Source organism: Eumetopias jubatus, unplaced genomic scaffold (assembly GCF_037043125.1).
Source record: "Eumetopias jubatus isolate StellerSeaLion01/CBP00866 unplaced genomic scaffold, mEumJub1_p1.0 scaffold_12, whole genome shotgun sequence".
Taxonomy (NCBI): Eukaryota; Metazoa; Chordata; class Mammalia; order Carnivora; family Otariidae; genus Eumetopias; species Eumetopias jubatus.
In genome coordinates, this window is record NW_028274818.1 from 24,548,635 (window position 1) to 24,570,784 (window position 22,150).

General features: G+C 52.1%; 1 protein-coding gene across 1 annotated transcript in view; it reads right to left on the reverse strand.

Annotated features, from left to right (window-relative positions):
• RASSF5 (Ras association domain family member 5) overlaps positions 1 to 22,150 on the reverse strand; it is a 64,339-nt gene that overhangs the window by 37,229 nt on the left and 4,960 nt on the right. The window contains exon 2 of the mRNA XM_028120247.1: positions 3,354 to 3,475. Coding sequence (XP_027976048.1) covers positions 3,354 to 3,475 — 122 coding nt within the window. The remainder of the gene's footprint in view (positions 1 to 3,353; positions 3,476 to 22,150) is intronic.

Consider the following 22,150-nt stretch of genomic DNA (forward strand, 5'->3'; position numbering starts at 1 on the left):
CCGGGCTGTGCGGCCAGGAGCAGCCAGGAGCAGCCAGGACCAGGGAGGCTGGCTTCCAGGTGCCACGCTCCTGAAGGGGCAGGGGGAAGGGGGAAGGAGCCTGCGCCCCGGAGACATCAGCCGACTCAACCCCCGGCTATAAGTGGTTTGAGTGGAAGGAAGAGTGCTTATGATTTTTGCTCGTCCTCTGCACATCGATGTACCAAGACAGGAGGCAGAGCTGCCAGGACCCCCTGGGCTGCCATGGGTTGTGAGAATCAACAGTTGGGGCCAGGACCTTCCACTCGGGAGGCCGCTTCCCGAAGGCAATGAAAGGCGTAGACCAAACTGGCAAACTCGCAGGCCATTGTGAGGGCACTGGGGAGTCCCTGAGGGTTTTTGTTTTGTTTTGTTTTGTTTCCACCAGAGGAGCAACTTTAAGACCACCTGAAGTGTAAGGTCTTTGGGATGTAAGTGTCCCATAAAGGAACTACAGCTATGCTGGCCATTTATCGTGGTGTTCGGCCAATGCCAATGATGTTCTCTAGGAATCAGGCTTCACATGAAGAAGGGATCTGGGGTGCACGTGAAGGAGTTTTGCGAGGTGCCTAAGGAAAAGTCACATGTCACAGACCTTAGAGATCTCCAAGGAGAGACTCTAAAAGCACCAGTTCTGTGCTGGAGAAAGCACAGGCAGCTGCCCTTCCTCAGTTTCTCTGTGGGTGTCTCCCACACGGCCTTGTGAGTTTGCGCCTAGGGGCTCTGAATCCATCTCTGCCCCCTCTCCCTCCCTCCGTGCCTCCCTCCAGCATGGGAGAGAGAAGACAGCCAGAACCTTGGGATTACTCCTTTTCAAAGGTGGAGGCCAAAAACTTATCTACGGGGTGATCTCAACCATGTTTTGAAAAATGTATGGATGTACAGGAGGAAAATATGAAAATGTTAACGAACAGTGGTCTCCTCTGGATAGAGGAAAATCAGTGATTTTTCTTTTCCTAAAAGAGTCAAGAAAAGAAAGGACACCAAGCCGAGACCACCCAGCAGCCATATGCCCCCCAAACTAGCTGAGCTCAGACAGGGCCACAGCAAATCCCCCCAGGGAGATGGCACTGGCTCATGAAGCTAGCTCAGCCCGGGTGACCGTGTCAAGGTGAAAGAAAGCTCCATCCTGGTATTTAACTGAAAATGACAAGTCAAGGCGGAAATCAGCACAAACAAGCTTTTTAGAAAAGGGGAGTGAGCCTGGAGTAGGGCCCAGGTTTTATTGATAGAAGGCTAGGTCCTGCCCTAGCTGTGCTGAAGCATGCAGTCAGGCCTGTCCAAGGCAAACATAACAGCCTGACCTAGCCAGCAGGGAGCAAACCCCACTCCGGGGCCGTTCACAGCTGGGGGCCGTTCGGCACCCACGTAGGACTCTTGGATCCTTCCATGTGGTTCTGTATGGCTCCTTCTATAGTTCAGTGGTGGGTTTACTCTAGACAGCCTTGATTCAGCTTGCCAGAGGGTTCTGAGGTTGAGTCCTCTTCCCAACAGAGGAAAAGGGGCCACTCTGCTTCCAAATACTCAGACTTGGAAGCCCCTGTTTGCTGTTGACATCCTGAGCAGGAGACGAGGTATAGAGCAAACTCCAGGACCTGCCCTGGGGCCTTCTGCCCACCACACCCGGCCCAGCTAACCTGCTCCAGGGCAGGATTTCTCAACCTCCGCACTGTTGACATTCTGGGCCAGATAATTCTTTGTTGTGGGGGCCTGTCCTGTGTCATGGAGAGAGTTCAGCAGCATCCCTGGCTTCCCCACCAGATACCAGTAGCATCACCCCAGTTGTGACAACGAAAACTGTCTCCAGAAGCTGACATTTTAGGAAATGTTGCTGTACGGTGTGCTATGTGACCTCCGTCTTATAAGGCAAACCTTCAGCAAAATTCTGCATCATTCACTAGGGTTTGGGAGGTCAGATTTGTCTCCCTTTCCTCCTCACCCCTCGTGGGGCAAGGCCCTCCCAAGAGTCCTGCTTACATTCAGGCTACACTATAAACAGTTACTATTCCAAAGTGTGTGGAAGATGCACAGAATTTTTTAAATATATATCTTAGGATCGATTCAATCTCATTCTTATAAAACCATACATGATATTTGCTTTCTAGCAATGCTTTCCTAGTGGGAGAAAAAGGGGTGGGGGAATCGCAAGAAGGCTGTTAACACTCATAGGCACATCTGGTGACTACTGTGGACGGCTAGTCTTGGGCGTTGGGGCCAACTTGGGATTTCCCCGGGCCACTGGTATTCTCTTCAGAAAATAACCAATCATTCAGCACCTAGATTGTCTCTCACAGCACCCTGAGCACCCTGAGCTTTTTCCTCATAAATACGAGGCTTATTTGTTTAAAAGTCTCATTCCCCTACTCTGCTGCAAGCACAGGGAGGCCAGGGGCCATGTCTGTTCCCTTCATCACGAAGTCCTTGGCATCCCTGGGCCTGGCACATGGTCAACCTTCAAAACATATTTGCTAAATGAATAGATGAATGATATCTGGGGACCCTCCCTACTTCCTTGACCAGCAACCGTGGACTCATACATTAAGGATCAGATTAAATGTCACCTCCTCTGGGAAGTCTCCCCTGATTTCTCCCAATAGAACCAATTGCCTCCGGTACTCAAAACACTTGATTCATACTTTTATTGCAACATGCATCACGGTATATACTATTTGGTTGTATTCTGCCCACCCCCCTCCCCTCACCCCACCAGGATATAAGCTCTCTGTGGATAAGAACTGTGATGTATTATTTATGATCCCCACTCTCCCCAGTGCTCGGCACCCAGGGGATACTCAATAAATGCTCCATCCTGGTTCAAGTGCCTTGGCAAAACCCAGGACCAAAAGCTGCTTTGGGCATCAATTCGCTGGTTCTTTATCACAGGGAAAGAATATCTGCCTGGCCCTTCTGAAGTTGAATATTGTTTGGCTGCCTTATTGGCAGTCGGGATGATATGCTTGAGGAGCCTCAGCCCTAACATCCCCACGGCCCCAGGGCTATGAGGCTTCAAAAGACCTTCGGGAGCCTTCTCTCCTTCCTGCCCTCACCTATACCAACACCTCTGGCTTGGAACCCTAGGCCAAAGCAGGCCCTGTGTTTGGAGAGACCCAGTGAGGACTTCTGAGTATCTACACACTTCTCTGGGTCACTGTTCCCGTTCCATTTTCCCATTCCCTTGAAAAGAGGTGTGTCTGGCCAGAAGGGGACCCCAGCATCCAGCATGCGTGGAATATTCATACCTCCTCCTGCTGACCAAAGCTCCTGGGCAAAGAAAGTGGAGCCTAGGATACCAGCAGAAGCCATTCCCAGCCTGGTCCTTGAGCTCTGCTGCCTACCTGGCTGAAGATCGGAGTGAGGGTGCTTTCTGGAGAGGGCCTGTCCTGGGATGGGCCTTCCTGTCGACTGCAGTCCAGCTGGATCAGGTGACGGCACTCCGGGTGGCAGGTGAATTTACAGTCTGGAGGGGAAGAACCGCCGTGGGGATTAGGAGTCAGGGGATTAGGAGTCAGGTAGGATCCTGCCCACTTCCAGCCAGAGAAATACCCCGGGAGACTGTGTTTAGGTCCAGGAAGGAAGACCGTGCAGGAGAGAAGTGGAGAGCGGGAGAACAGCTCGGTGCCACCAGGGATGGTGAGAGTTAACGCGCGTTTACACACTGGCAAACTGTTTTCACCTCCATTATTTTGTGTGACCTTGTAATCATTATTATTGCCACTTCACAGACAGGAAATTGGGGTCTAGGGACCTTAGGGACTTTCTCAAGGTCAGATCATCTGACTTCAGCCTGGTGCTCTTTCTATTAATTTACATTAATCACCAGGAGTCACGGATCCCTGGAGAAAGACTTCACTTTTCTGGGCCTCATTCTGCCAACCTGTAAAATACAGGTAATAGCTTCCCTGCCTGGTGCACTAGGAAGTTTCTGGTTCCAGGGGAGAACAGGTCTTAACAAATTAAAAGTGCCTCCAGGGACAGAGGCATTATCATCCACAGGAAGGGCTGTTTCCTGTCTCTGACCCTCCCCCAGCTAGAAATGTGGACGTGGCTTCTCTAAGCCAGCTGAAAGGGCCTCTAGACAACATCCCACGTCAGGTGCCCCAGGGGAAAGCATACGTTTCATAGACAATGTTCATTTCCATGGAGGCAGGACTTAATCTCCAGGGTTGAAAAGAGCCTCGGGAACTACTCTGGAGGTGGGGAGACTGGGGTTCAGAGGGGTAAGTGAGTTTGCCCAATGACACACAGCTCAGTGGCAGGGCCTCTTGGACAAGACGCAGCGAAGCTCAGCCAGGCAAGGGAAGAGCGCGCTGTGGAGGATGGGAGTGAAGCGAAGGTTGGCAGCAAAAGAAATTCGTGCAAGTCCATGAGCAGGCGAAATGCTCGGATTGGTTCCGGTTTGAGATAGGGTTCCCACAGAGAGCTGCTGGGCCAGCTGCGGTCACCTTGTCCTGGAGGTGCCACAGCTCAGGCAGAAGCCCCACCGGGCAGGGTGCGGAGTGTCTCAAGAGGACTGGCTTCCTGACTGTGCAGCCAGGTGCGTGGGGATGGGCTGCTGTGGGCAGGGTTTGTGGCCAGGGACACGACAGCCCGCACTTGTTTGGATAACCTGGGGACCACTTTTGGCTGATAAGAGCTCAGGCTCCTGACACCCTTTTCCTTGTAACAAGCTCCAAACACCAAGCCCATTTGGACTCTTCTTTTGAAAGCTGCTGTAGCACACTCCATCTTGGGCCAGGAGTGGGTCTCCTCTTCTCCCACTCTTTTGGGGGAGTTTTGGAGGGAGACCTCCACTCTCCCCAGCTGCCCTCTTCCTTTACACCCCCAAAGGTGAGCACCTGGGCCACATTCTTCACACAGGCTTTGCCACTAATGTCTGCAGGGGAGCACTCTCACAAATGCGGGGACGCACAGAGATTCCAGAACCCCACAACCATCTGACTCAATGGTCTGAAGCCCTCAGCCACCTTTCCAGGATGGCATTTAGAAGCTCTCTGGCTTACCGGCCTCCTGCCCGAAGGCCACCATCTTCTCTTCCTTCAGACCCCACCCTTGTGTAGGCCTTCCTGACTCTCCTCCATAGAAGCCTTCCCCTCACCTGGGGACGGAATGGCGAAGCCATTGTCTGAGGTAGGCACCCCATGCCTCCAAGTGCCCACATGCATTTCTGCCCCCACCCCCCAGTAGGAGCTCTCTGCCCGGCACCAGGACAGCCTCACGCCCAGTGGGGTGAACGGCACAGGGGGATACACGGGCCAAGCATCCCTTGCTCTCAGTGCCCAGAAATGCCAGGCCTTTGGTAAGGCAGCCCCGAGGCCAGAGGCCACACAGGGCGCAGAGTTCCGGGACTCCGCTCCGGGGCCGCACCTGTGCAGGCTCGGCAGCACGCTGAGCGATGAACAATGCCCCAGGGATGCCGAGAAGGGGAGACAAGGAAGAGAAGGAAGGACTAGAAGCTCTCCGAACTCTACAGCAAGCAAGAGCTACTGCCAACTCACAAATGGGACAGCATCTCGAGATAGGAGGCGGTCTTCCAGTCTCTTCTTTGAACTCCGGGTACCGCTGACCCAGGCTCTGTATGTCCCTCTGTGCATCCAGTTCTCTCATGTTCTGTCTGTCTCTCCCTCTCTCTGCTCTCTCTGACACACACAAACACACACACGCCCCCTGAAAACAGCACCAAAAGCTCAGAAAGATTTTTTTTTTTTTTTTACAGTCCCAACGCTGAGCTGGACAGAGCTAGGGAACAGAAGACTCCAGGAAGAGTATTTGGGGATTTTATAAAAAGCATATTTGAGCACCAATGACTTTGTTCCACCAGACCGTGTAATCACAGACTGTAGCAAAACCACTGGAACACATCTTGATACTTCCAGGCCCTTGGAAATGCTAAGCCCAGGGCTTTTCGGCCAGCAGAAATGAAGTCAGAGCCCCCATGCCCTTCTCCAACACGGAAGCAAGCCCCACTGGCCCCAGCCAGTAGCCTGCAGGCCTGATATGCTCCTTGTGGAGAGTTCCAGGAGATTCCAAAGGTAAGGTGGCATTCCCCTGGGACCCGGTGGGTAACCCCCACAGGCTGTCTTTCCCTCAAGACAGCTCATCTTGAGGTGCTGCCAAGCCACTGTCCTCCACAGCCTTCAGCTGGTGCTCAATCTGGACACAGAAAGGGAGAGGGCCCCTGGGTGGCACAGGGCCACATACGCCCCCGGGAATGGCTCAGCCTTCCCTGAACAGCCAGCACCACCATCTTTGGCAACAACTCCAATGTCTTGCGCACAGACCTCCCCACGCCTGAGGGTGAGCAGGAATGAGACAGAACCTCTGGCGAAAGTCAGGTTACTTGGGCAGACAGGACACACGCGTGAGAAGATAACTCACGAGTAAGACAGCACAGAGCGGGGCCTGACTGCCCAACAGGTCCAGGAAGCCTGCCTGTTCAGGGGACAGAGACCCCTGCCAGCCCCAGCAGTCAGGGAAGTTTTCTTGGTGAGGGAGGCTCTGGGGAGCTTGAAGAACAGACCAGATTCCAGGTGACTCAGATTCCCACATCGCGGGGGGCCAAGCGGGGGCAGGGAGCTCTGACCCCACAAGATAGATAGGGTTAGGGTCTCCCCAGCCAGAGGCAGCAGAGACCAGGGAGCGACGCTCCCAGGTTCTAATCGGAGTATCTTAGGGAGAATTGGCATTTCTTGACCTTAGTGTTGTCATCTATAAAATAGAACTGTTATCCTTTCCGGTTTCCACCCTTCCCTTGCAGCTCTAACCCCTGGCCCCCTTCCCAGGGGATGCTCTGGGGAAAATAAATGTGCCTCCAGGTCCTGGAAGAGGGGCCTACGGAAACAGAGAGGCCAACCGTAAGGAGAAATGATGGGGACAAACCATAAGAGGGGTCCTTCTCCAAGGAGCAACCCCCGCGCCAGGATGGAGGGCTGCTAGGGCCCACCCTCAGCACCCAGACTGCTTTAACGTACCATGAACTAGTGGCTTAAAACAGAGATTTATTTGGGTTTGGAAGGCTGCGCGTCTGATAAGGAGACGTCAGGCCCTTTCAGCCCAGAGTTGCATGCAAGACCCTGAGCGTTAATCTCCTCAACTCTAAAAGGGGAACGAGCCAGCTCACAGGGCTACCATGAGGATTCAGTGGGGTTCTTGAAGCAGAGCACTGCAGAGGGAGCCCTCGGTCAACATTCCACTCCCAGCCCCAGCCCTGCCCCGCCAGGCAGACACCTGGCCCCCCTCAGCTCCTGGTGGGTGATCTGTAGTCTCACCAACGTGCCTCCAGCTAGTCATTTCAAAGCAACACACAAGTGGCTCTTAGTTTTAAAATAATTTTGTTCTGAGACAGTACAAACAAAAGCAAAACAAAAACAAAAGGGCACTGGAAAATGCAGTGTTAACATAAAGTTAACATAAAAAGCAGAAGTCAGCGTTGTCCTGGTCTTCCAGAGCAAGTCAGTGGGGACAGTCCTCAGTATCAGGGGTCCCTTCTCAGGACATTTCAACGGACCCCCATTCTTGCACTGGGAGTCCCTCCACACAAGCCTCTGGGCTGGACCAGCTGTGGCCGCTCAGAGACCGCCCAGATCCCTCCAACACCCTGCACCCGTCTGCCCCCCCACCTGCAGCCCCACCCCCCATCACCCAGCAGCCTCACGCCTACCTGTTGCCCCGGCCAGGAGCACCCCTCTCCGTGTCACCCCAAGATTTCCCCTCAGACCTCAGCCCTCTTGCAAAGGGCTCACGGGTTAATGGACCCTCAGCGACACTGCCCCCCAAGTCTCCAGCCTTGCACTGGGCCCTCCTCAGTGTTTGAGAGGACCAGACACTACTAAACATTCAGAAGGAGTTGGTATGAACTGGATAAGTGACCAGAGTAAGGAGGGGTGCTCTGCTTTTTGCCAAAGTGGAGAGGCCAGAGTGTGAGTGCCGATCTGATCCCAGGCTAGTGTCCCCTGTGCCTCAGTTTCCTCTCTGTGAAGTGGGGGTGATAAAGGTATCTGCCTCGCAGGGCTGCCATGAGAACGGAATGAGATACTTAGGTAAAAGTAACACAAGATCTAATACAAAGAGTGCAATCTATATTAACTATTCTTATCAACTGGCCAAAACCCAAGGTGGGTCTCACCAGCGGCCACGGCATCAGGCATCCTCATTCCAGAAGCCTATCTGTGCATATCCAGTCCGGGCCCTCTGACCTTCCTCCAGACCTCCACTGAGTCCTGATGCCAAAGGTCCCGAGGCATCCTCAGACCCCTGCTGAGCCCCTAGGGTTCAGGAGGCCCCAGGGCTCAGCTCCCTGCATAAGTGAGGCGCCGGGTGGACACAGAGCCAGTCTGGTGAGGGGCCACCCTTCCCTACCTCGGAGAGGCGCTGCTGTCCGCCCCTGGACGGCTCCCTTCCCTCCTTCCTCCCCACATCCCTCCAATATTTGAACTTCTAAAATCTTGCTCAGGCTTCAGAAAAAAAAAAAAAATTGTTAACCAAGTCGATACTGTCCAGTATTAAAGAGGACGGAGATAAATGAGAAAGTTTTTACATCGATGATATGAATTTCCTACAGTAATTCATCCTGAGTGTGTATTTATTTGTATCTAAATATCTCTTCACTAAACTGTTCATCCCATGGTTGTTCATGACAACAAACTGCTAGAAATACCCCATATCCACCTACAGGGGGCCAGCTAGAGTTATGATATTTTTAAAAATAAATACAACTTAGCCATTATATAAGAGGATGTAGATTGATACTGGTCAACTTGGAAAAATGTCCACAAACATATCATTGAAAAAAAGTGGTTTTGTTCTATGGTCCTAATTATATAAAAATATACACATGTCTAAACACATTGTTCAGAGAGCTACCTGGCTCTGACATGCTTGCTCGGAGGGATGGGATTTCAAGTGTTTTACCTTTCTGCATAGTTGCTAAGTTTTTACAATGAACCTATATTCTTTGCTAATGGGAAAAAAATGCCATGAAAAGGAACAAAGAAAACCCACGTACCCACACTGCGATAACAGCAGGAGCCTTTACACACTACCTATATACATGTGTGTATGTGTGATTTCACAAAATCAATACTATGCCTGTAGGACACGTTGCTTTCCCTATTTTTAAAAAATAGATTTTATTTTTTAGAGCAGTTTTATGTTTGAAGCAAAATTGAGCACAAGTATACAGAGACTTTCCGTATACTTCCTGCCACCTCCTCGCCAAAACCCACTATCAGCATCCCCCACCAGAGTGACACATTTGTCACAACGGATGAACCTACGCCGGTGTATCATCATCCAGAGCCCTGGTTTACCTTAGGGTTCAGTGTTGGTGGTGTATATCCGATGAGTTTGGACAAGTGTGTAACGATATGTATCCACAATTATATTACCATACAGAGTAGTTTTATTGCCCTAAAAATCCTCTGTGCTCCACCTGTTCATCCCTCCCGCCCCCTCACCCCTGGCAACCACTGATCTTTTTACTGCTTCCGTAGCTCTGCCTTTTCCAGAATGTCATCTAGTGGGAACCATACAATACAAAACGTGCCCCCTTTATCTCTTTTTGGATCAGCTTCTTTCACTTAGTAACATGCATTTAAAGTTCCTCCCTGTCTTTTCATGGCTTGACAGCTCACTGAGTGCTGAATAACACTCCATCACGTGGATGAACCACAGCTTCTCTGTCCATTTGCACCTCCTGAAGGACATCTTGGTTACTTCCAGGTTTCAGAAGTTGTAAGTCTGCTATAAATGTCGTCCACCTGCGGGGTTTCATGTGGACATAGGTTTCCAGATCCTTCAGTCTACTCCAAGTTTACGGATGAGGATACCAAGACTTGGAGATGTGAAAAGACCCACTGAGGGCCTCACAGCAAGTCAGCGGCACAGCTGATATGAAAACCCACCACACCTGGCTGCTTCTCACTAGCCCTGTTTTCTGGGAAACTGTTCCTCGAGCTGTCCCCTTCATTTGGTCCTGGCCCCCCTATCGTGCACTGCTTGGAGCCAGGGTGGGCTTCATCAGGGCTGGGGGGGTAGGGTGATCCAAGACCAGAAAATAGTGTGAGTCAAAGGGATTTGAGCAGCGAGTGCTTTTTCCCTCCGCCCCAGCAGGGTCATGGCCACAGCATCCGTCCCTCAGGTCTCTACCTCATCCTGGGAAGTGTCCGTTCACAGTTCCAGTCCCAGCCCGGCCCTGCCACTCAGCCTGGGAGCTCTGGACCCCACCCATCCTGTCTGCTTGCTCTGGACCGACTCTCCAAACGTGCCCCTTTATCTCTGGGATGCCACGTCTGGGAGACGCTGACCTATTTGGGCAATAGCAAGTGGTTCTTGCTCTGAGATCCCGGGGCGGCTTTACCAGAGAGGCTAGCTTATCAGCCACGGTCAAGCTCCACAAGCAGTGGGCTCTCAGCCTCCCCCACTCAAAGAGGCCCAGCCTCTGAACCTCTGCTCTCCATGACACCACAACAGAGCCAATGGCATCATCACGTAGAGAGATGAGCATGGCAGGAAAGCAAACAGGATGGACCCTGGGCTCCCAACACCAGCTGCCTCACAGAGGTACCAAAGTGCACCCACTCAGCAGCAGAAATCCTTAGACCATGAGGTGCCTTGAAGCACGCTGCTGGCCATGCATGCGGAGGTCTTTGAGAAGAGGTGCAGGGGATGGAGCCCTTCATCAGAAGCTGGGGAATGGACAGAATCTGGCCTCCAGAGTCCCACAGATCCGGGTTTGAACCCAAACTCTGCTTCTAATGGAGCATGAGATGCCTGGACAATTTACCTAACCTCAGTAAAATAGAGAATTTATTTAGCCTCAACGTCTTCATCTGCAAAATGGAAATAGTCATATCTTCCTAGCCAGCAGAGTTGTTGTCAAAATTAAAGAGAATGTAGGTGGGGGAGCCTGGGTGGCTCAGTTGGTTGGGAGACTGACTTTGGCTCAGGTCATGATCCTGGAGTCCCAGGACTGAGTCCCACATCGGGCTCCCGGCTCAACGGGGAGCCTGCTCCTCCCTCTGACCCTTCCCCCTCTCATGCTCTCTTCCTGCCAGCAGGAAGGACCGATGTAGTGGTAGGGGAGCAACCTGGAAGCCAGACCCACATCCCAGGTCCGAGGCTGTGGGCAGGTCCCTCCCGCGGACAGGGAAGGTGGGCAGCTGGGCGCATGTAGGCTGCCGTCTCTGTGGGAAGAGCCAAGAGGAGATGGGCCTGAACATGCTCCAGCCTGGATCAGACATTCAGTTCCCATGTAAGACAGAGGGCTGGGGTGGGCGGGCTTTACAGGAAGCAGGCTCCCCCAGGTCAGGCCTGCTGAAGAGAGAGTGCTCCAGAGGTGGGGTGATGCTGGGATGCCTCGGCTGAACTGAGGACACAAGGCCACCCCAAGATCTTGGTCTCCACCCTCTCCCAAAGTGACCGGAGAGGTTTGGCGTGTGGCAGGCCTGGCTGGGGTTGGACGTGCACTTTTGAGTGACACTTTTGTACTGAAGGGAAGGGCAAAGGGTCCTGCCCTGTTGCTCAGGGACTAAAGCAGATTCTAAGATTCTTTCTGGGACCTTGGTTGCTAGGCCTCATGTATCAGTTGTTTCTGCCAGAGCCCGTCTTCTCCCCTGACTCGTCCCCTGCCGGCCTGGCAGACACTGGGTACAAGACCCTGGGTGCCCAGGCTGACCTGCAGAGGCACCATCCTGCCCCCTATGGGTGGGGTGGGTGGGTGTGCCTCTCTAGCAGGCCCATTAACCATCTATCTCCAACACAACCCCACATCCCCAGGCCAAAAGCACCCACAAAAGGAAGGCGCTGTGGCCAGGCCAGGCTGGGGGTGTGGGCTGGGGGTATTTGGGGAAAGGCAGGTGCAGGGAGCGGGGACAGGTGCGGGGAGGGAGGGCAGGACAGTTCACAAGTTCAGACAGACGATGCAGGAAGTGAGGGAAGCGTCAGACGGTGCCCTCCCTCGTCCCTGGTGAGGCAGGGGGCGGGCCCTGGCCACGGCGCACCTTTCCCACGTGGTCCGTTTCACGCCACATCAGTCTTTGGGGGTGCTGCACCCTGAAGCATACGTGCATGCCCCCTGTCCTGTGCATACACGGATATATGTTTAAAAATATAAACACACTTAATAGGGTTGAGCCATTTTTTACAACGCATGCTTCAACCTTAGCGGAATTAACTGGCTGTCTGCCGGGACTACTCCAGAACGCTCCCTCTGGCTCTTCGGCCCGCACTCCCTGGTTTTTACTATATCATTTACACCTCCGATGTTTATAACATTGATGCCCTATTGTAGCCATAATCCCCACAGTCATCTACAGTTCATTCTACTTTTAAATCGATTCAGTCTTTTTACAACAGCGAAACTATTTTTTATTTACTCTAATTAATCTTTTGGTTGACTGAAATTTTTTCGGTATCATATTTCCACATGCACTATGTTTCCCAGGAACGCTTGCAGCATCTTAAAGAGCCGCACCCCTAGTGTATGTATGAGTCGCGCTGCCGCACGGTGGCTTCATGCAGCGATTTCTTGGTGACCGTGGTGGCCGGGAGGAGGTGTGGATGTAGAAAAGAGAAGCAGGCGAGTCTGCAGGCCCTCAGCATGATATCACGGAGCATCTCTGAGAGTCCCGCCCACCCTTGGACAACAATAGTAAGAGGCAATACATTTTGGGGGAAATGTTAAAGTAAATGATTTCAGGTGGGGGCCCAGGGTGGGAAAGCCAAATGGATCTCATCCTTTGTGCGCAGGGTCTGTAGATTTGTCAGCTGGACCACCTGACACCATATCCAAAGAAGTTCAAGTTGAATTTAGGGTATGGCCAGACAGATAGACATGCAAAAATATGGCACCATTTTTTAACAGGGGCGATTAGAGCATGTGCACCCATCAGGACACATGTGCTCAGAAAGCCACAGAGAGAATATTAAACCTTTTCACAGTTATGCCCCTGTCTTTCCACATAAACCTAGTTATTAGTCAGTTTTTCATGTGTGCATGCATTCATTCAACATGTATTTTTTTTTAAGATTTTATTTATTCATTTGAGACACAGAGATACAGAGAGAGAGTGATCAGGAGTAGGGAGAGAGGCAGAGGGAGAGGGAGAAGCAGGCTCCCTGCTGAGCCAGGAGCCCGACGCGGGGCTCGATCCCAGGACCTGGGATCATGACCTGAGCTGAAGGCAGACACTTAACCATCTGAGCCACCCAGGTGCCCCTCAACATGTATTTTTTGAGGGCCTTCTAAGTGAACCATTATTCTAAAGGATAGCATGTTATATCCAAAGACTTTCTGTAATAGGAACAAGTGGATGAAAGAAAAAAAAATACATATATACATACATATATATATATACACAAGACACATTATATATATACATATATATACACACATATATTTTTTTCCAGTATAGATATGTCCTGGAAAAAAAATAAATTCTATTGCCAGAGCATCTTAAGAAAAGAAAAAATATATATTTTAAAACACTGTAGGCAGTTGGGTTTAAGGGAGCTTTACAAACAGTAACAAGCCCATGGTATCCAAAGCCAGTTTGGAGCTTCCAGATACCCTCTCGGCTTCAGGCCTGCTCAGGAGGGGCCTCTGCCACCCCAGGCATGTGTCACTTTGCTCTGGGTGTAAGAGAGACAAAGCAGGTGAGGTCACCCACCCCCGGGGGCTCAGGTTCCTCTCCGCCCGTCCCCGGGCCCCTGAGAAGACACCAGGAGGAGCCTGGGTAGCTGATAAAGAAAGGGCATGATCTCTAGTAGTGAGGGACAGATATGGAATGAAGAGCTTAAGGGGTTTTTTTTTGGTTTGTTGTTTGTTTTGCTTCTGTTTTACTGTTTTTATTTATTATTTATTTTTAAAGATTTTATTTATTTATTTGACAGAGTGAGAGAGCACAAGCAGGGGGAGCAGCAGAGGGAGAGGGAGAAGCAGGCTTCCCGCTGCGCAGGGAGCCCAATGCAGGACTCAATCCCAGGACCCTGGGATCCTGACCTGAGCTGAAGGCAGACGCTTAACCATCTGAGCCACCCAGGCCAACTGTTTTTATTTTGTTCAAAGATTTATTTATTTTAGAGAGAGAGAGAGAGCGTGCACACGCACTAGCAGGGAGAGGGGCAGCGAGAGAGGGAGAGACTGTCAAGCGGACTCGGCTCCATGCGTGGCGCCCAACATGGGGCTCCATCTCACGACCCTGAGATCGTGACCTGAACTAAAACCAAGAGTCCCACACTTAACCGACTGAGCCACCCAGGCGCCCCTGTTTTATTGTTTTTAAAGCAGACACCATCTCTGAGAGGGGGCAAAGGGTGGTCTGGCCTCTCGCTAGCCTCGGGTATATTTTTGGTAGTGTCCCACAGACCCCAAGGAGAAAAACAGCTAAATAAGCTTGCAAGAAGCTCTGCAGTGCAGCAGAGGAAGTTCAGACGGATGTGCAGATATGAATGCGCACACAGGTGTATGCACACAGGTATGCCCAACAGAGCCAGGAGGCCACTGCAGCCCAGGAGCAAACAAGTTCAGTCCTTTATGGGAGAACCAGGCGGCTGCCTCCAACTGGTTTTTCCACACCTGCTTGGATTTCACTTGCACACAAAGTGCTGATCCCCAACCAACCGGGTGAAAGGAGACATTCTGCAGTGAGAAGAAAAGTAAATAGATTACGTCTGCGCCCTTCTCTGCAGGAGACTCACAAAGTCTTCTTGACAGCTGTGTCCCTGTAGAGCCAGGACCACCAGAAATTTCTGGAGAGACCCAGGCCGTTTCCCGCAGACCCCCGATCCGCCTTTCCAGATGAAATATGACTTGCTCCTTGGCAACACGCTTGCTCAGCTCTAATGATGCCCAGTGGGCTCATCTAGCCTTCCTTGTTAATTAGCGGTGTGGTAAACGCAATGATAGGAATTTTTCCAGAGAAGGTGTTTGAGTTCCATGCCCCTCCCCCACTTCTGCCCAGGCAACCTCCAAACCCTACCTCTTTCACTAAGATGAGCACGCAGCCGTGCGGCGGAGGGGCTCGCACAGGTGAGCGACCGGGAGCCGTTATTAGAGGTCTTCCTGGAGCAGGAAATAAGAGCAACTGCCAAGGAGGGACCTGCTCTGGGACAAGCACCACGTCACCTGATTTACATCCGATGTCACGCGTAACCTATCTGACACCGGCTTGATGTTGAGATTCTTTGCCCAGTTTACACCGGGAGAAACCAAGGCTCAGAGAGGTTCATCTGTACCAGGAAGGCCCTACTGCCAAGAATCCAAGATCCAGACTCAACTCAGCTTGGCTCCAAGCCCACGGTGTTCTTCAATGCCGTACTACGGGTTGCTGATAGATTCCGCCAGTAAGATGAACTCTTCTAGAAATCTGCAGTCCACTGTCTACGGCTGCCATCATCTTTGAGCGCCCTGTCTCCCTTCTTCTGATCCATTAAGTCCAAAGGCTAACACAAGTTAAACGAGCGAGCGTGTCTTAGAGGCAGTGCGGCATTTGCCTTGACCTTAATGCTGCCACTCCAGGCCTGATTGATTTTCTTAAATCTATAACTCCTTGGGCTGAATAGCAAAGGAGCAAGGGAATGATCTGTTGAATAATTCTCGCAGGGGGTAGGAGGAACATGAAGACATTTAAATTGAGCAACTCAGCATCCAGCTGTCTTCTCAGTGAGGGCCGCAGTATGTATTAGGCCACTGATGAGGATAGATTATGCAGGCTGGCTAAGAGTATTTGTCTCCAAGTGGAGATTAGGTCTAGTTGAATTAAAATTCCCACTTCTCAAGAGGTAAAGCCTCGATCAGAAAAATCATATTTTCCAGAGTCAAGACCATGTTGTCTCTTAAACTCTGCTTCCGAAATCTCAGCCCAGAGAGGACTGTTCAGTTTTCTTCCATCTCTAAAGGTCAGTGTTGTGACCCACCAGACGCCCACCAATCCCTGAATGTGTACAAGAACAGCACGAAGACAAGTAGGATGGGGAGTCCCCAGGAAAGCTTCTGTGCCCCAAAGACCCAGCCATCAACGAGAAGCAGCAAACGGTCAGTGAGGGACCAGAACCCGGGCCAAGGGGTTCGAGGCCTAGCTGTGCAGCTCTGGCCCCTAGCAACGGGCCTTACTTCTCTGAGCCCCCGCATCAGTGAAATAACATAACCCCCTTTCCACTCCCCCTGCACAGGGGCATGGAGGGAATACACGATATTAAAAGCAAACAAATAAAACATAAGTGCTCCAGCTCTTTGGCAGAAGGGCACTATAGAAAGATAAGATGCTGAGATAGCATGACACAGCAGAAAGAGCCACGCGCTGGAAGGCAGGTGCCTGGGATTCCCCCCTGGTCCTGGTGCTGCCACCAGCTTTGGTTGGCCTCAGCTTCCTTTCTTTGAAAAAAAGTGAGGAGGAGGACCTAAGGCTCTTTGAAAACGTGAATGCTACCGTCTCTCCTTCTTATCTTTCACTCGCCCCACACTATGCCATTATCCTTCCCCCGGCAAGGACTGTTCTCCTGCTAATTAGTGCTCAGGGCAAGAAACCGTGGTCCAGTCGCGGCCTGAGGCTGGGTTCCTGTCCCGCGTCCCGGCTAGTAGTCCCCAGCCCTGCAAAGCCTGCATGCTGGGGCCCTGCAGGCACCTCCCCTCACCATGCAGGCGAGAAACCCCTGCCTAGGAAATGCCACTGCCCATGGGTCCTTGGGAGGCCGACTCCACACTGTGACAAGGTCTCACACCCCTCAGAGCTCCAGCACGGGAGAGTGGAAAACGGTGTCATCCAAGTGCCCATCTTCCCCCCAGCTCAGGGGCCCAGATTAGGATGACTGCTTAGCCCTCATTCTCAATCAAGGAAAAGCTGTTCACACCCACAGGCAGCCTGGGCCTCTGCGCATGTGCTTTCGGATCTGCTGTTCCACCTAAAGCTGGCAGGGTGTCAGCACCTGAGCTTTGGCCCCTGGAGGGCCGCTGAGCTCAGCAGCAAATACCAGGCTGCCCTAGGCTCCTGCACTCCCTTCCCTACAGGGAAGGCCACTGGGCCAAGGCCTCGGAACCCAAGAACCCCCTGAAGGCCCCTAGCTAGAGCACTTGGACCTACCGCGAGCCAGCTGGGCCTCATGGCAGAACCTCTGCAGGGCCTGGAGCCTCTCTGATCCCGAACGGCTCTTGGGGAGCCTGCGGAAAAGCCGCTGGAGCCTTGCCATGACTGTTCTGAAGCAGGCAGGAGCCGCCTTCTCATCCTGGCCCTCGGTCATCCCGCTGCAGGAGATCAATGGCTTCCCTCTAGGCCAGCCAGCAGGGATGGAGTGATGAGTGGAGACTCACTGGCCCCGGGAGGACCCCAGGGCCTCCTGTGACTGGGGCTTTGCTCCAATCAGCCCAGCCAGCTCCTCTTCCCAAAGGAAGTCACCGGCACCTGGGACGTGGGGCCCGGGCACCAGCGCAGTCTGCACAATGCCTTCTCCTTCCCAGCTGAGGTCCTTTCCCTCCACCTCCCCCAGTGGAAAACTTTCTATTCCTGGGGCTTTTAGCTTGATAAGATAAAAATGCCCCCACCAAACAGGCTGCAGGAAAGAGCCTGCCCCAAGCTTCACTGCTCAGTAGTGCTTGTGAGCCTGAAAATCAATGTCTCCAAAGTTTCAACAGACAGCAGAAGTGACCGGTTATCTCACACTGTGTGCCCGACCCAGGAGCTCGTTAATGGATTTCTTTGGGGATGGCAGATTAATAATGCTTTACCAGCTATATAGGCTCCTGCGGGAGGACAGGGCTAATTCACATCCTCCCACACTAAGCCCAGGGGCGGGGGATGAGCGTCGGCTTTCAGCCAACTGGGCCCGTAAGGAGGCAGTGAGCAGAGAGAGGTGAGCAGCAAAAGGAGAAAGAAAGAGAAAAGAAGGAAAGAAGAGAGTCTCTCATAAATAGGACAGAAATGTTCTCTAGCCCCACAACGGTGCTCACAGGGCATCCCCTCAACACTGACTCCCAGAAGCCACCAAGTCCTTAGTGAGGAAGTTCCTAGAAGTCCTGTCCCCCAGGCCAAGATGGGCAACTGGCACTGGACTGGCAGTAAAGCCTTCCAGGAAAGTCGCTGGGGAGGGATGCCGGCTCCCAGGGCTGCCCAGAGATTCCAGAACTCATCTGCCAACTGCCAGTGGAGGCCAGTTGCAGACGAAGGAGGGACACTCATCCTGCACTGCGGACTCGGGTGTGTGCAGAAATGAAGATGCATTTACGCATCGTGCTCCGGTCCCCTGGTGTCAGGTCCAGAAGTCCACACCCATGGGCTCAGACGTGAGCCCTGCTATTCCTCCTGTAACTGCTCCCCTGTGCTGTCGTTTGTCCCCGGGTCACAGAGAATGCTGAGCGGCATCCTAGCTAGAGGCCATGTCCTCGAGCCCAGTTAGAGAAGAAACTGTTGGTAGAACAAACCTAAGCTGCTGCACTCTGTTCCTCCAAACTGGGCCCCCATCATCTGCCTTCCTCCTAGGAAATCTGTGTAGAGGGTCCCCCTGTTAGATCACCCTCACTGTTGAGGGCCTCTGTACTTGGTGCAGTAACAATAAAAACTTGTTCGTAAGCTCGACAATAAAAGTGCATCGTATGCCAGTCCTTCATTGAAGACAGAAATGCCCTAAAAATCACACCCTTCCTCAGGCCCAGACATTGGTTCTTTCTCCCTCGTTCTTCCTCAGGGAGACTGGGCTGCCCATGGCCTCTAGTTTATCCAGTAACTTCTGCACCGAAGAGGCTGGGCACAAGTGAATCCAGGTCCTAAAACGACACTTGGAGCCATCAAGCAAGGGTTGGGAGATCCCCAGGGGTTCTAGAACTCCCACCCGGGTGAGCCCCGGACGGGGTGGCATTCCCATCCCAGCTCTCAGGGAAGGAAACACACATGCTAGAGGGCTTCTAGTAGGAGTCACAGGTAATGGGGGAAAAGCCCTCCTGAATGTCCCCCTTTGGGCTCGAGGATTTACTGATCTCACTTCTCCTTTCTCCTCATCATAGAGCTGTTCTTTGAGGGGTTAAGCCACCGGAGAAGCCAGCAGGAGAGAACTGGCAGACACTGGAGGAGGAGCTTTGGGAGGCTCTAGAATCTTCCCTCCTGACCCTTTGAAAACTGGATAGATAGAAAACTGTAGTGATGGTTTAGGGGGAGCACTATCTAGGGGCATGGGGAATGCATGCAAGGACCTCTTGTAGCCCCCAACGTCTGAGCACCCACCAGACGACCTGCCTGCTGGGGAGGGAGTCCAGCCAAGGCCCAGAACAATTGGAAGAAACAACCTTCCCTACCTCAAGTGCCGGGGCTACAGTATATTCTTACCTTGAAATACCCCATTCATATAAAGGTAACTCCAGATTGCTTTTGAAAATATTCGTCACCCGAATAGACATTTACGTACCATATGTTCAACCCTTTCTCTCACAAATCAAGTTACAGCTGTGATCTGTTGTTCCCTTGGATAGTAAGGGATCTCTGAAGGGTTTTGTTTTCTTTTAAATCCTTTCCTCCCTGGCAGAAAGGACACAATTGTTTCAACAGAAACCACAAAATCTCCAGCATCCATTCAGCTTGAATGGAAAAAACAGCTTCCTCCAAGTCAGCAAAGAAAGCAAGCAATGATACCCAAATGTAAGACTGACCTGGAGAAACAGAGAGTCAAAGATGGGGTAAGAGTTGGGGGTTGTTCCCCAGATTTGCTGGTCCCCATGTGGCCACACCACTGCCTGAGATAGAGCCAGAGGTCCGTGAGGCAAACCTCAGTTTATATTAAAGCCCCTAACCAGCCCTTCTTCACCCTAGCTGTCCCTTCTGACACTCAACCTAATTTTGCTGTGGTTCCTGGTTAGCCCTGGGTCATCAACGCTGACCCCGGGTCATGGCAAGGAGGCATGGAACAGGAAAAGACCTCCTACCTGTATTTCCATGCCAACCCCCTATATACTCCAAACACCAGTGGGGGTGAGGCAGGGCCACAAGAGACTCTTTTTTCTTTTATCTTGGGATGTAGAAAAACTTCACCTTTTGTTTAAAGATCTCATGATTTACACATGCTGAAAATCTATTTAGAAACCACATACTGGAAACGGGCTTAAGTGCAGCCAATTCTCAATTATCCAGGCACTGGCTGACTGTCTAGCTGGCACATGGCTCACCCACCCCTTGGCTCACCCTCTTTTTTTCTTCTGTACCTCTTTTTATGGACATTTCAGCATTCTTTGGCAGACGCGGGGGGCGGGCAGACAAAGGAGGAGACTCAATGAACTTGCATGTTCAAATGACATTAGCTTCTAAGGCAAAATACTGTGTTGGGTTCTGGTGCTGGTTTTGCTCCTTCCGATCTGGGTCACCTTAGAGCAGTCCTTTGCCTCCCTGAATGCTGTGCTTTCTCCCCTGTGAGAGGGCCATGATCCCACCAGCCCCTGCCTACCTCACAAGCCAGTGCACAAGAAAAGGCTTCAGATGGGGCCTGGCCACCTCTGCTCCCACAGTTACTGTCATTCTCAACTCTCCTTGTCCATCTAGCAGGCTCATAGGACACCAATTTGTATCTATAACAAACACGATGATGATTCTTTCCCAGAGCCAGCATCCAGTAGACACAAAACATGAAAGGATTAACAAGTCAATGAAAGGGGGAAAAAAAAAACACAAAAGGATTGAAAAAACAAACAAAAACAGGGCGCCTGGATGGCTCAGTGGGTTAAGCCTCTGCCTTTGACTCAGGTCATGATCCTAGGGTCCTGGGATCGAGTCCTGCATCAGGGTCCCTGCTCAGTAGGGAGTCTGCTTCTCCCTCTTCTCCCTCTACCCCTCCCCCTGCTCACATGCTCTCTCTCTCTCTCTCAAAAATAAATAAACGAAAAATCTTAAAAAAACAAAACAAAACATAGGCAAAGAACATCACTCTCCTTTTAGGCCTGACTTTTGGGTGTGATTTCTTAAAGGTCCACATAAGACAAGTTTTCATTCTCTAGGAACCGTGGCCAACAGCCACTGCAGACATCTGGGTAAGATCTGCCCTGCCCTGGAAATGTTTGTTCAAGAAACAGGGAGGGGGAGCAGAAGGTGGGGTGCAGGCCCTCGACGGCAGAGTAAACATGAGCCAGCCACGCTGTGGTCACAAGTGAGTGACAGGCCCTGCTCCCTGCCTCCTGGTGACACGCAGTAATGAACACACTGGACTCCAACAGCACCTTCTTACAAACCCTCAGCACCATGTGAGCTCAAACTTTTCCCCCTGATGCCTTCAGTGGAGCCAAGGTGGTAGGTGTGGGTAGGAAAATCCTGAAGAAAAGCGGAGATGTTCTACAGAAACCAGGGGGCGCCAGACCCCTCAGTCAGGACTGGATATTCTCCATGGGGGCGGGGGGAGGGGGGGCCCCCCCACGGCGCAGGCCACACACAGCTACCTTGCGGGGAGGGATCCCTGCTGTTCTTCTTCCTTCCTGTCCCAAAGGGGCAAAATAAGAACTCAACGTCACTGCTTTTTCTGTGGGTGCATCTCTCAAGAACTTTCTCTATGCCAGGAACCACAGGCAGGTTAGAACAGGCCCCACCTGAACTTGTCAGCCACTCTGGCCAAAGACCACACCACGGAGAACTCTTGGGGTGCACGGGCTCTGCCCAAGTCTCCTCAGCATGGTGTGTGGGGTACTTCAGAGAGCACCCAAACATCACCTCCCCAGGTCTGAGTCCAGATAGTCTTAACCTCAGGGCGGGGCTCCCCATGGCTAGTCCCCAGCACTGATGGGATTCCACTTAAACCAGAGCCCCCAGGGAAGAGAGCCCACTGCCCTGCCTGACATCATCACCTTGGCCTCCTTGTTCTTTCCCCAAAGTTGAAGAGCTGGCTCAGCTCCCCTCCCAACCCTAAGATTCTGCCCTGAACATGCAGAGAAGCTTGTCAAATCTCTTGGAACAAAACCACAAATGACTAAATGCCCAGCCATCTCCCCAGTCCAGGCTGGCCTTCCCCATGTCAGTGCCGCCGGCCCGCCCCAACCCAGGCAGAGCCAGAACCCAGCCGGGGCCGGTGGGTGGCCTGGGGGGCAGATAGCATCCAGCCACCAGCAAAGCAGATCTGTGAGCAAGAGGGAGGACTGGCTGCTGAGGGAGGCTCGGGTTGGCACAGCTGCATGCTCTGC